Here is a 14,409-nt window from a genome sequence, read left to right on the forward strand (position 1 = left end):
AAATGTCAGACCAGCTCTTGTCCTATCATCTTTTTTGTCTATAGTGAGATGATGAAGAAAGCTTGTGTTTCCTGGACCCACCATCTATCGCCCATTTATACATCATTTTTAAAGATAACACGAAAGCCAGATAAATATGTTTTTGTGTATAGAGTGAGTGTTTTTAATGCTTAGTGCACTGTGTCTCAGGCTTTTGACCTCCGTCTCTCGGGTTCTCCACTGTAAGCTGAACGCTGAGGTTAAAATGCAAAAACCAACAAATTAAACCTAAAAAAAATTATCTGTTTTTGTTTTTACACGCACACACACGTACAGAATCCATGCGCATATTGATTCCCACACACAAATACACACCAGAACATCCTGTCCCACCACTGGTCTTTATCCAACTGCGTCCCTTTGGACAGTATGTCTCAGAAGACCCTCTGGTAAGTCCAACTCATGGGTAAGAAGAATTCAGTTTGCATCACGAGCTGTGTGATTTGGGAAGTCTGGGGACACATCAAAGAATGTAGGCAATCACAAATGGTATGAAAATATGGCAGTGCGTGACTAAGAAGTGATGTAAAGTATTCTCCTGTGAAATAAGTCTCATGGAAGCTTCTCCATCTCCCAGCTGCAGAGCTACAAAACACCTCCACCTTAATCAACACCAAGCGTGTCTTAGGTTAATTTAAATTGTTAGTCAGAAGAAGCAAACTGGCCTCATGTTGATCATTTGTGCGGCATGTTGCCGGAGCCTTGCTGGGAACTCATCGACCAAATCATCTCTTCCTAAATGAAAGCTTCTTTTTTATTCGGCACTGCTTATATTCGGTCCACACACTCACTTTGCACACTCATTCACAAACAGCCTTGACAATGTAATGAGTGCAATCAGTGTCCCGGTTTTTAATGGCTGCCGCTCATTCACTTCCGTACGGCCTCATAATGATGATGATGATGGTGGTGGAGTGTTTGAGAGACTGATAAGTATACCATGGAGCGCTGTTCATTGAGATAATAGCAGTGTCAAAGATAGCTGGCTGTGTTGAGAACATCCGCCAAGCCCTTCTGCAAACACCAAACCCCCCTCTGCCGCCACCCTGCGTTGCGCCGGGAAACTAGAGCCTATTGTCTTAATTAAATAAAATAGGTTAAAATAGGTTCTCTTATGCATGGCAAAGCATTATTTCATGTTTGCATATTGCACCTCAGAGTCAAGAGAGTCAGAGTGGCAGACATACTAAGTACTAATAGTCTTGACTGAAATCTCTCTCTCTCTCACACACACACACACACACACACACACACAGACAAACACACACACACACACACACACACAACAGCAGCAGCAGCACCAGCAACACTAACCAAACTTACTCTCAAAACATGCTAGTGGGAAGCGTTCCCTTAACAGGCCATTCACTTAAATTAAGAGGCCATCTGTAACTGTGTTTATTTAATTTCCCATGGAGGAGGAGCGTGTCTGGGAACATGAACATCAGTTCTCAGCCTCTCCGTTGCGTTCAGACAACAACAGCACATAGTGTACTCGTACAGTGATTTTTATTTGTTTATTTTGTGGTTGGTCCTTTCTGAGCTTTTATTTATTGGGAAAGTTAGTTTAGCATGCCCGCTGTTTTGCTGGATCTTACTGGAAAACAGAACACACGCTCCTTTTCAGCCTCACATTCACACAGCTGCACACATTCATCGCCCGGAGCTTTTCAGTAGAAGGTGTACAATGAGCGTTTTCCTCATGGGTATCCTGACAATATTAGTTGAAAGATTGAAAGATTGAAATCACTGACTTTCCCTGTTCACCCTTTCACAGCATTTCCAGGGATTCAAACTGGTAGCCGTCCAGGTCCAGGCCTCCAGACCGCCACAATCCTTGTTCAGGCTATTTTTTAATGTTTTTGCACAAACTAAGTCCATGAAAATGATATTGTCTTGATTTAATACTTAATCACATTCGTCATTATATTGTGGGATGAGGTGAGTGGGCAAAGTGAGGTATATCTCATCCAGTATAATCTGATTTGTTATATTTTATTTTATTTTTATTGTTTACATCCACTTTTAAACAATCAGCATGTACATCTTAAGACTTCCATGAAAACAAATCTCTCGCTGAAGAGTTCTTTAAATACTTTAAGTGATCTCTTTTTTTTTTTTCTGAAAGGAACTTAAATAAACAAATCCATTAAAGTAAGTAAACAGAGCTGCGGTGAAAGTCACTGTGAGGACAAAGTGCAGGAGGTCCCCCGTCCTCATTTAAACTGAGTACAGAACGTCTCTACTGCAATCTGCCCTCAGCACATTTCCTGATAGCAGTTCCTGGACAGTTCCAGTGCGGGTGTCACTTTTTTCCTGACATGTTTGAATGTTTACACCATCATCATTTATCTGCACAGCGACATTTTCTCATGGTGATATTTGTTGATTTTTCTATAATAATCATATGGGGTTAACAAGTGTTGGGACCACACATAGAGTTGATGGTTAAACACTGATTTTTATGCATTTAACACTGATGAGGATGCTGTGTGGTGACTGACGCTCATAACCCAATGTACTCTCCATTATCTGGTTGACTTGCAACGGGACACCCAACCCCTTTAGCCCTGAATGTTGCATACACATGGCGAACCTTGTCTTTTCTCCTTCTTTCCACAGGCCTCTTGCTGGAAATGCTTTTTCTTGGTGGAGTAATTGGTTCATATTGTGTGAGAACTGCAGTCTGATTTTTCCACTTAATAAACAGCCAAACCTTGAACACATACAAATACTTTCTTGCGTTTCACAAAGGTAGAAAACCCACAAGGAGATTGCCATCTCCCCTGAAGCTCAAGTTTAATTTGAATCCAAGTTTATTTGTCACACAGACAGACGCGGGGGAGAAACAATACTCTGATCAACATCACTCATCTAGTCTTCCCCAGTGTGACGTACTGGAGCACTGGTAACAAGATTTAAATAGTCTCATGCTTGACTGTTTCCTCAGATTCAAACCATTTCCATCTAAGCCTTTTTTTTTTTTTTAATAATTTTTGTTAGTATGACATTAGCTGCTGCAGCCTGAATATACTAAAGCCAGGCTAGGTTTGCTGGATATAGCTAGTGCAAAACAACAGTGGGCAGAACTAAATATGATATTGGTGCTGTTAAAGACATAACTATGCTTGGTAGAGATTAGTTTGGATAATGTAGAGTAGAAAAAAATATCTATAGTGCCATTTTATCTACTATGCAGTTGAGAGAGATGTTTAATTCTTATACAGTGATGTAATTATGAAAACATCTGGTGGGTGTTTTGTTAAAATTGCAAGGAATGGGGATGGTTACAGTACTTTACTGTTATGTTTTACTATTCGATAGATAGATCGACAACTTTTTTTCATCCTCATCCCAAACAGGAAATTCATTGCCACCCAATAACCGGTCTTCACACACAAGAGCAGCAACAAATAGCAGAAAAGCATCCGGAAACAGGACATGATTGTTATTCTTTAAAAAACTATAGATAATAGAAGTGATACATTCAGCTCTTTGTGATTTCAAGGGACGCCTCACCCACCCCTAACTTATATGTGTGTGTGTGTGTGTGTGTGTGTGCATGTGTGTGCGTGTGTGTGGGCGTGACATCTTGACAGCTTGATTAGAATCGTGTTTAGTGGTGTGTGTTATAGTACTAAATAAACTGTGAGGCTGCGCTGATGGTGTACATCCATCAGTCCCTCAGGAAGTGCGTCAGCAGAGTCAGCAGAGCAGGCTTTGGGGAGGAAAAACTGAAGAGTGCAGCCATAACCATATTTCTGAATGAATCACAGCTTTCAGGAGGTAATTTTCGGGTGCACCAAATTTTCCTGTGAATGCTCAAACACTGACACTGCAGTCTCCCCCCCCCCCCCCCACATCTGGTGCCCAAGTGAAAACAGATAAACCTATAAGTGGTCACATATGAGAGGACTTATTGAGTCTAGGCAGTGAACAGCAGCTCTGTAATGCAGCATATGTTCAATAACGTCAGTGCCCTGCAGAAACCCTGCGCTTCCGGAACCTTGGATGATGAGCTTTGGTGTTTTTGCATTTTGCACTGGATGATAGAGCTGGTCGAACATATGTAGAACACTCACATTAGACTGTGATGACTTCTGTTTCTTCTATCTTTTTTGTATTTTCAAAACAAACTGCTGCTTTTGCATCCATACATTCATACTGTGAAAAAACTTTTTTCACAGTATGAATGTATGGATTGATTTTTCCATTAGACAGATCATGATCAGGTCATGAAATTCTTTCTACTCATGGGTGAAAACATTAGCAGTCAGTGAGCATGAAAGCTAAAAGGACAATAAGTTTCTGTCTATATGCACTGGGTGGTGAAGTTGTGCACCTTTGTATGGAGAGGCGTCGTAGTCTCATTTGTTGTACTCTGCTACCCTCTAGTGATCAAAAGGACAACACAGCTTGTTAAATTTACTGTGTGAGGGAATAGGGTTGGTAGTGGAAACATGCCCTCTTATGACTACATCAGTCCAACAGACCATCAAATTCTGAATAATTGTGACCACTTTCTCATGTTGTTGCTTTCTTGGTTCAGCATATTAAAATGAGAATTAACCAGAGCACAGCAATACAAACAGACACAGACAACGTGATGATTGCTGCTCACCCCTTCTGTATTCTGTTCACTATTTATTTTTGTGCATTGCACTTGATCATTATGTACATCCTGCAAGGGTAAACAGAACTGACAAACACATGAACAGAAGTTTACACATTTTAGTAAATACTTGAACAGCAGACAGGCAAACACATACAGTACAGTACAGTAGTCTGTACTCAAGTCTGGCCACTTCCTCACGTACCACAGTTTCGAACAACACACATCCATTGACTAGAATATAGAGGTTAGCTTTTAAACATAAACATTGCCTTAAGATTCAGTCAGCGAGAGAGCTTGTGGGGTTATTTCACACAGGTCCTCAGTGTAAATAGAGTACAGTACAGAAGCACATACTACACAGTTCATGTGTCTGGTAAGTCACCAACAAAAGCAGTAGCCTCTAGATCAGGCGTCCCACACGCTTTAACATGGGACCCAGTTTCTAGCCTACAGGCCAATATAACCTTTGTCTTATGTGGGGACCCTTTACACAAAGTTGCATGACCCATTTTGGGTGCCAAACCATAAGAACCATTGCCCTTGAGCAATCTAGAGTCTCTCTCAGCTGGTCAGTATTCAGTCAGTGTCCTCAGTTTCACACAGGAATCCTAGGAAGGAATGCAAAATCAAACATGGGAAGCAAGACTAGTGATGATGATGGTGATGATGATGATAATGATGATGATGATGATGATAATGGTAATTTAAAAAAAAAAAATTAAAGACAACTGAAAGTTTTATTCTGTGGTAAAATATACCAAACAGAGAGAGAGAGTGAGTACAACTGTGATACAGAGACATGATGCTCAGTTATTAACATAAAAAGGCAAATATTTAATAGCTAAATATTTATAGCTGACATACATCAGAGGATGCTGCTCATTTATTAGATTGTACAGCTTTATCAGTTGAGTCAATAGTTACATTGGTTCTCAGTGTATGATAGCAGTGTCCTGCAAGTACCTCAGATCTCCAAAATAAACTCTGCGAACTGAGCAGCATGATTTTGTCTTTTTGCCTCTGAACAGTATGTGTGTCTATATCATTACATTTCATTTTCAAACAATTTCCCTAAGCATGATAAAAAAAAAAAAAGCTCTTAGCAGGACAGAGACAGTCATACAGTAGTGTGACCACATTATTCAGTGTTTTTATGAAATGATATGCTGAGTTTAGTTCACATCTTTTATGTTTGTTTCAGACTTTTCTAAACAGCACCTGCAACAGGTAAAGCTCTTCAAACCGGCTGATATTCTGAGCCACACTGCAGGTGCTATGCTGTACATTTGATTTAACATCATATCTTCAGTTTTAATCCAGAGGAAGGGTGCATGGTAATTACTCAGTTAAATATCGATAAATAAATAAAAGTGGCAGTGCTGTGACGGGAATGTCTGGTCGTAGCAAAGGTCAACAAATTGACATCAAGTAATCAAAAGTAAATACTACATGTTGCCATAATTAGCAAAGAAGTCTTTTGACAAAACTGTAGTAAGAACAGCTGGGAAGGTCTAAGAAAAATCAGCCATTTAAGAAGCAGCAAGAAGCAACAAAGCACATTCATACACCCATGAGGCTGCTCTCAGACACTGTTCAGAAATCATTCAAATTCTCTTTTTTATGGTTCAATCTTCATCCGCAACATCAGCCCATACATCATTATTCTTACTGCATTGTAGGGGGTATGAGGAGCCAGCAGATGAACAAAAAAGATCATATGAGTGGTTCGGTAGTGTTAAAAGACATTAGATAGAGGATTGTTGGATCATTACCTTATGCAAAATTCACATAATGCCCCCCAAATCCTGGTTGTGTCCTTTAAATAGCTGATGGCAAACATGGTAAATGAAGCTTAGTGCAGCACCTTCATACACAACAGGAGATGGAGATGGAAATCGCTTAATAAATAAATAACAATGGACTTTCCACCAAACCTGCACCTAGAATATGTACGCAGTCAAGTTGTGCTTTCACAGAGCTCCTGGGTTGCTATCAGGCAAAAATACAAACAGCCCTTGCCCTGGTGATGTATGACATGTTTGTATATGGGTGAGTATGCATGAGGCCTCAGGGGGCTCCATGTATGCAACTGTACATGTGCTTCTGCAAAAATATACAATCCCCGGTCCCCTTGAACATCAAAGCACACAAGTGACCCTGACTAGGTTTGATCACATCAGTCATAACTATTATTCAGTCAGTGATGGTAATTTTACAAGTCTTGTAACTCGTGTTTTCATTATAGCAAACCATTTTTTTTTTTTACAGTATTTTCCTAAGTCAAGTAAAACGGTCATCACCAGCCCAAAACACTGAGGCCGGTGAAGATGCAACTCAACTTGACGTCTGGGCTTAAGCCCAAAATACAGTACTTCATCCTCATCTACAGCGCTGCAAAACACTTCATGCACTCATAACACTTTCAAAATTAGACAGATAATGAATTAATTTATAACTCCAAATAACCTAATTGGGATGGAAAACAGGGCTGGGGTCAATCGAATTTCATTTCGATCATCGAAAAACGTAAATTGATTATGCTCTTCATTTTCTCATCTCGAGAAGCATTCAGCTGCATTTAATAAACTGTAGATAAGATATGATCACATTTTCACGGATCAGATATTCTCATAATTAAATATGAAGCGTAGAGCCCGGTCCCTGAACAGAATGTGTTGTGAGGAAATGGCTTGTTTGCAGTTAAATGTTTACGGCGCCTTGCAGACGAGCTAGTTGTTGACCTCCTGTCTGTATGATGCCTGGTCACTTTACCCTCCTCTGTTTTCTCTTTGTTCTCTGTCTTCTCTTGTGATCCATTCCTTAATGACAGAATCAAATCCCTTTGCTAAACATACGGTTGACTCTGCTTTGATTGGTGGGCTGCTTCAAGGCTAAGGACACTCAACAAGGAAGGACAATGTTGCACTAGATACATACAGTTGGTAGGTAATGTAGAGCTACAGGAAGTCATTTGTTCTCACGATTACACTGTTAGTCCAGGTACTGTAGTTCTGTAGTCCAGTGTTTGCAGATCCAATGGGTGGTCTGTGTGCAGACAGAGGAGAAGCTCGGGTCAAAGTACAGGTATAAAGGCAGATGTTGTGGGGTGGGGGCGCAGTGTGTCGACCACAGGTGGTGGGAAGTCATTTTTTTTTCTTTTTTCTTTTTTTTTTTTTAAGATTTGATGATGGGATCAGCAGGAATGTTCTCTCCTCGCTAACTTTTCTCTCACCTCTCGCTTCAGTAGAGTGGTTTTTGTCCTTGGCTTTCAAATTCTGACCAGGCATCATTCAATTCCATGAAAATCATCTTGGCATATTGTTCATAAGGCTGCCCAGTCGCCTGGAAGGGATGAGAGAAAAAAAAAACAAGCAAATTATACGCTGCTTGAAACGTACACTTCCGGGCTGCTTTCAGTCTTCACGTACAAAGAAAAACAGGAGCAATAAAACTTTAAGAGAGTTGCAGAGTAGTCAAAACAAGGTAATTAGGCATGCTTTAATTTCAGTTATACAGTTCCAGCTGAAATTGTGTCACACCACGAAAGGCCAGTGTTCACAATAATGCAAAATGTGGGGAGTTTTATCATTAGATTGCATTAGACTGAACATGATGAGCATTAATTTGTATGTAAAAGTTCTGTACTGTAGCTGTAAGTCAACCAGTGATTAGTATATGCATGTGTGCAGTGTTTATATATGTGTGCATATCTGCTTGTCTGTTTATACGCATGCATGCTGATGTGTGTGCGTCTGTCACCTTATCTGGGTGGACCACCAGGACGGCTTTGCGGTAGACCTTCTTGACCTGCTCTGGAGTGACCAGGTCGGCCATGCCCACCGGCTTCCAGCGCGTCTCTCCCTCCCACAGCACCGTGTGCATGGTGGACAGCAGGGCACGGATGTTACGCTCCTTCCCCTCGATCCAGTCCAAAATCTGGGACACACGAAACAGAGGAGGGAGGGGGCAGAGGGGCACCGTTAGCCAGTGATGACCAGATTTGGAACAATTGTTAACTGAACTCCTTTCAATTATTTTGGCTGTTTTTGCAGGACTAATTAGGGACGCACAGTTTTGCCATGAGGAGATCAAAATAGGTCGCTTAATTACTCTGGAATAACTTGAAAGCCTTTAATGGACAAAGGTTTTGCAGATTATCCTAGTTTGTGTAAGGCTACTATTGGAAGAAAAAGCAACTGTAAGGGACTATTAAATTGTGTCCATTGTGCTTGACCAGGAGAATCAGTCTCACAAAACCACAGAGTATATTTCAAATAGTAATTCTCTCCAGATCTGAAGTAAGAGTTATGAGTTATTATTCTATTTCTTGCATAAACTTTCAGCTAAAGAAGGAAGCACACAAATTCTCTTGTGACTCTTTTGCTGTTGCCAGAAATAAACCCATGACACACTAAAAACAGCCCCCTGCCTTGAGTTTTTCAGGATCCATCTCTTTGGCCATCTCCTCTTTCCTCATCTCTGCAATAGTCCTGGGGCCTTTCTTCTCTTTGGTCCCGGCAAAGCCCTGACCGGACAGCAGGTCGTCAAAGTTGGCATCTGACGCCCTGGGCTTGGAACCTGGCAGAGAGAGAAAACATGCAGTGTTCAGACACGCTGCGTAACTTCAGCAAGATGCACTATAGCCTTGACTGAATGATTAATTGATTGACTGATTGATCAACTGACTGACTGACTGACAAAGTGGTTAATGGATGGATTCATTGATGCATTTATTCATTTACTCATTCATTTGTTTCAGAACGAATGGGCCCATAGCACCAAAATGTTAATATAATAAAGCCCAAATTTACAAAAAAAAATGTTGGGTGTTAAAAATGAGACTTGTTATTGGTGCAGGACAATCTTATTGACCAATCAAGGATTATGTCATTCATTTTGCACACATTCAATGTTTTTTATGTACTCCTTCTATAACATTATGCAAAAATGTAGCTATAATTCCTATGTTAACAGGTAATTGAGTTCAATTACATGTTAACAGTTGTTTTCAAACCTACGACAATGTGACACATAATTGTACTGCAAACCACCTACCACCCTTCAGCCAGTGAATTTAACAGACGTCAGCCCCATAATACTCACAACCTCTCCATAACATTGTCTGCATATCAGGTAACAACAAAACCCTATCCCGTGTCTCCTGCTCACCCATGCCAGCCTGTGTTTTGGCCCCCGCACCGGGCGAACCCCCTGCCATTCCAGAGAAGCTGACGTTGTAGTTGGGTCGGTTCTGGGGTGACGTGTGGGGCATGGAGGTGTGGCTGGGGCTGGGTTTGGGCTGGGGGGTCGGGCCCTGACCCTGGGGTTGCCATCCTCCACCACCACCACCACCACCACCACCGGCCTGCCAAGACGGGAAGCTGGCTCCTGTGTGGGCCTGCCAACCCCCTGTGTGCTGAGGAGAAGCAGGGGGCCGTGATGGGGAGCCCATGGGGGGAAAGGAGGGGGTTGTTCCGGTTGGGGTGGTAGGCTTGCTGGAGAAGCCAGAGCCTCCTGAAGAGAAGAACAGAAAGGAAGAGAGAAGGAGGAGGGGGGTGTACATTTAAAGACACAGAGAGAAAACAGGAAAAAGAGTTAATGGCAAATATGACTAAGATATTGTCTTTATACTTTTGAAGTTACACGTAAACATCATTGTTCAAGAGAGTAAAAAAAAATCTAAATTGCTTTGCAGACATTCTTGATCTGTCACAAAGTCTTGATTCACCAAAATGACTAAATTTAAGTGACTGAAACACAACAATGGCATCTTAGAAAAAGGAAACATAGCTTTTCCCAAAGTGAGCACTCAAAAATTATCCATTGTGCTACATTGCCACTGATGTCACTTTTAAAGGTTTATATGTTGTGCTGAAGGGAAAGATTGTAGAGAGAGGACAAGTAACAGGATTTAATATATAGTTATGAGAAAACAATAATTTGGTAAAATTTGGATTAGTTACTCAAAAGTTTTTTTTCATTAACTTTGGCTACAGTTCCTGCTGACTGACCTCCAAGGCTTCCCCCCAGGTTTCCGATATCAGCGAAAGGGTCCAGAGTGTTTGGCTTGGTTTGGTGAGTGGGGGTGCTGTGGACCGAGCCTGTGGGACTGGTGGTGGCTGACCGGCTCCCCATACCAAAGCCCACTGAATAAGGGAAGACACAGCAATACAGGAGTAAATGCTGACAGCACAGTCAGAGAGCTGTGGTGGCAGATCTGCTGGCCAAAACCACTAAAAAACCTTTCAAAATAAAAATAAAACAACTGCTTTGTAGCATACAGAGAGGGTTAGGGTTAGGGTTAGGGTTAGGATCATCTCCATTTTTTTTTTTTTTGTAATGTTCGTTCTTTAGCTCTTGTTTTTTTTTTTTTTTAGAGAGTTCTGTCTTCCTCAACTCTGAGAGTCAACAGGATTTGCACAGCATTTGATTTCTCAATGCAAGCATGAGATGAGTTTGCACATCATTATCACCAGTAGATGGCAGTGCTTAGTCCCCACGGTGTATGTGTGTGTGTGTGTGTGTGTGTGTGTGTGTGTGTGCGTGCGTGCATACCTGTGCTTGTGGTAGCAGGTCTGTTCCAGTCCCATCCTCCCATGGCATTCTGCTGCTGAATGTTGACTGTCGGGGTGGTGGGCGGGACTGGGGAACTTCGACCTATCAGAGGGCAGAAAGACTCTTCACAGACAGACCATGCGGCAAATGGGAATGGAGCGATGTGAAGTCATGCAGCAAATGACCCTGTATCATGACAGATCTGACTCATGAGAGCTGTGTCTATAGTTCTTGCATCTTGGAACAATTTATGGCTGATATTGCCTGTCACACATTAACCAGTAGGGTTCATGAAACCCTATTTTTAATGACAAAACAGGGTGATGCCGCTTTATCTCTTCCAACATCACTGATTCATAATTGCAAACTAGCAAGCTCTTGAATGCTGCCAAGAATTAGGAAACATTAAGGCTTCTACTTCAGCCATTTATATTGTTCAATCTTTATTTATACTGCTTATTATTACTATCATTACCATTATTGTTGTTGTTGTTAAAAGCCTATTGTCAGGGGGATTTGCTGCCTCTTGACATTACATATTATTCTGTATCAGTCAAATGCAAGAACATTGCAATGCAAGTACATATTGCGTAACAGCAATCAGATGGGCAGCAGAGATGCATCATGCAAATACACTGTATACACTGCCGGCCATACAGCAACACTTTAACAGAAGCAGACCCGCCACCAGCCACAGCGTATGAGTAAGCAGAGCAAAGGAATGTGGTGAGGGAACTTAATTAAAAATGCAGGCAACTAAGGAAACACAAACACATGGCGCACACTTGTGGATGTATCTTGAATCAATCATAGAGCACTCCATTTTACCCAGAAGAAACCAAAATACATCTCAATGTGTTTACGGGTGATAATGTGTGGATATAAACTTGTGTGTAGCAGTTACTGTAACACGGCTTACCCAGATGTGGTGCACACGTTCCAACTTGGAGTCATAGCCTGAAATTCTTTTAATGCATCCAAAATAGTGTGTGACAGTGTGTAGCCGCAGTGCAGGAGCATGCCTTACCCATGCCTGTAGGTTGCAGGGTAGGTGATGGGGAGCGAGCAGCATGCAGGAAGGGGTCTGGCTGCCCCAAGTTACCTGGTCCCAGGAATGAACCCATCAGCTCCTGAGGCTTAGGCATGGGACCCGTCCCAAAGGGATCAAACGCTGTGGAAAACAAAGATACCTATCTGTGTTTCTGCGTCACTGTAACGAATTACATGGTAAACGATTTTCTTTGAAGATTTTTTTTTTTTTTGCCATGCTGATTGCCATGCTTCTCATTACATGCCATTCTACTGAGTTTCTTTGTGTACCATTAAATAGGCAACGTAGTTTGAATGATTTTCCAAGTGCCAAGCTGAACACTCAAGAATGTGATTCATCACGCTCTTTTTGTAAGACCAATAATATTTTGACAATGGTCCATCTCAGTGAAATAGTAAATACAAGAGAAGGATATCTGTACTCTTTTCCATTGTTATGTCCCCTTTTAGCATTATGCTTTTGGGTATATGTACTTTTTGTATAAATGAGCATCAAAGAGATTCAGATAAGTTTTTAAGCAAAGATCTTCATTAGCCCTTGGCCTTCACTTCTGTTAGCTGTGGGATTACAATTGTTTCACACTTCAAATGTGGGATATCCCCATTCTTAGCCCAGGGCTTACAAAACCCTGCGTTGTCCAATGTAATCAAGAATGTGGTGTATGAAAGCAGTGGCTAGACTCATCTCCTGAAGATAGGTAACACTGGGCTTCCATTTTCAAGTGTGAATCCTTATCCCAAGGCTCACTGTAAAGCCTAGATCAATAAGTGGAAGTGTGAATCGAGGCCAATCTAAGCCCTGAGTTAAATTTAGCATGGGGCTCAGAAATGAAAGAATGAAAAGTTTATTTGTTCTAATAACTGCAGGGAAAAAATACAGCATCCTTTAAATAGCTTTATTATGAAATATCCAATATCATACCCTTCTGCCACCACTGTAAAGCACGTTGGGTCAACTCCTGTTGTTTTTAAATGTGTTATATGAATAAAAAAAGACTTGACTTGACTCTCCTCACTCTTAGGGCTACCATTTTGTTATCTGTCAATTAACAGAAAAAAATCCACTCTGAAAAATAATTCATATGCAATCTCTGGCACTTCAATGTAGGTTTAACATTCACTTTAAGATCAGTATCTCACCTGGTGGAGCAGGAGAGGGACAGGGTGAGGCGGTGTTGGGGGCTACTTTGTGCGGTGTGGACTGGGCAGAGGATGGCCCGCTGGTTGGTTGTGGCGGGCCCCCAAACAGGTCCCCTAAGAGGTCTGTGGTGGTGGCTCCAGAAGGGGGCTGAGATGAGGGACACGGGGGCTTGATTGCCTCCCCGTCAAGTCCAAGGAGATCCACTTCCTCTGCAGGAGGAGGGGCGGCGTGCGTGGGAGCGGGGGGTTCGGGTCTCTGAGGAGCTGTGCTGGCGTTGCTCTGCTGGCTGGAGAGAGAGAGCATCTCATCGTCCGAGGGCTCGCTCTCCTCACAGTGACCTCGACCGTCTGGACCGCCATGGGGCCGGCTTGGTTCTGCAGGAGAGAGCGAGGGAAAGGACAAGGATTTGAGGAAAAGAAAAACATTGAGAGGAACACAAGAGGCCGAGGGTGGGAGAGGGAGAAAGCGATAGGATTGAGGGTTAAGTGGGCAGAAGATAGGAGAAAATAATGAAGCGAGCGACCAAATGAGAGAGAGGTATGGTAAGGGTAGAAAACACAGAGGGAGAGCGATAACAAAGCAGTCAAATGAAAAGAAACCAGAGGTGAAGACAGACAGAAAGATGGGGAACAGTAAGAGAGGTAAGAAAAAGACAAGAAGGAGGCAGGGATTATTTGTACATGTGCCCATAGGGAACTACATAGGTCATCTCTAGTTCTCCTCCTGATTATGTGCTGAAGTCTGCTCCACGGGTTGCAATCTGCCAGAGCTACAAGGCTACAGGTGCAAAACATCTGGCTTGGGCATCCTCACTAATACCTAAGGGGAAGAAATGATGATGATGTCTAAAACAATAAAATAAAGCTCTCTATTTACAGGAATCCAACTAGTGGAAAATATGCTCATAAACACTGGGAAGAAGAGGCAGGCTATAAGACTATAAACAATATATTCTGCTAGTTTTCAGCAGTATTTCACTTTGGTAGAAGTTTTTTTTTTTTCTTTTTTT

At 41.9% G+C, this 14,409-nt stretch overlaps 1 protein-coding gene across 8 annotated transcripts in view; it reads right to left on the reverse strand.

The window, feature by feature from the left end:
- Positions 1-4,646: 4,646 nt before the first annotated feature.
- The window catches only part of dnajc6 (DnaJ (Hsp40) homolog, subfamily C, member 6), a 44,130-nt gene continuing 34,367 nt past the window's right edge, over positions 4,647-14,409 (reverse strand). For 5 of the 8 annotated variants that reach the window (XM_030049600.1, XM_030049597.1, XM_030049595.1 and 2 more), the window contains 8 exons: positions 13,400-13,774; positions 12,237-12,380; positions 11,209-11,311; positions 10,666-10,802; positions 9,824-10,168; positions 9,084-9,232; positions 8,414-8,590; positions 4,647-7,996 (listed from right to left, as the gene is read on the reverse strand). In XM_030049600.1, coding sequence (XP_029905460.1) covers positions 7,895-7,996; positions 8,414-8,590; positions 9,084-9,232; positions 9,824-10,168; positions 10,666-10,802; positions 11,209-11,311; positions 12,237-12,380; positions 13,400-13,774 — 1,532 coding nt within the window. In that variant the 3' untranslated portion in view covers positions 4,647-7,894. The remainder of the gene's footprint in view (positions 7,997-8,413; positions 8,591-9,083; positions 9,233-9,823; positions 10,169-10,665; positions 10,803-11,208; positions 11,312-12,236; positions 12,381-13,399; positions 13,775-14,409) is intronic. The other 3 variants (XM_030049599.1, XM_030049598.1, XM_030049594.1) reach the window with 2 other exon arrangements.

Source organism: Myripristis murdjan, chromosome 4 (assembly GCF_902150065.1).
Source record: "Myripristis murdjan chromosome 4, fMyrMur1.1, whole genome shotgun sequence".
Taxonomy (NCBI): Eukaryota; Metazoa; Chordata; class Actinopteri; order Holocentriformes; family Holocentridae; genus Myripristis; species Myripristis murdjan.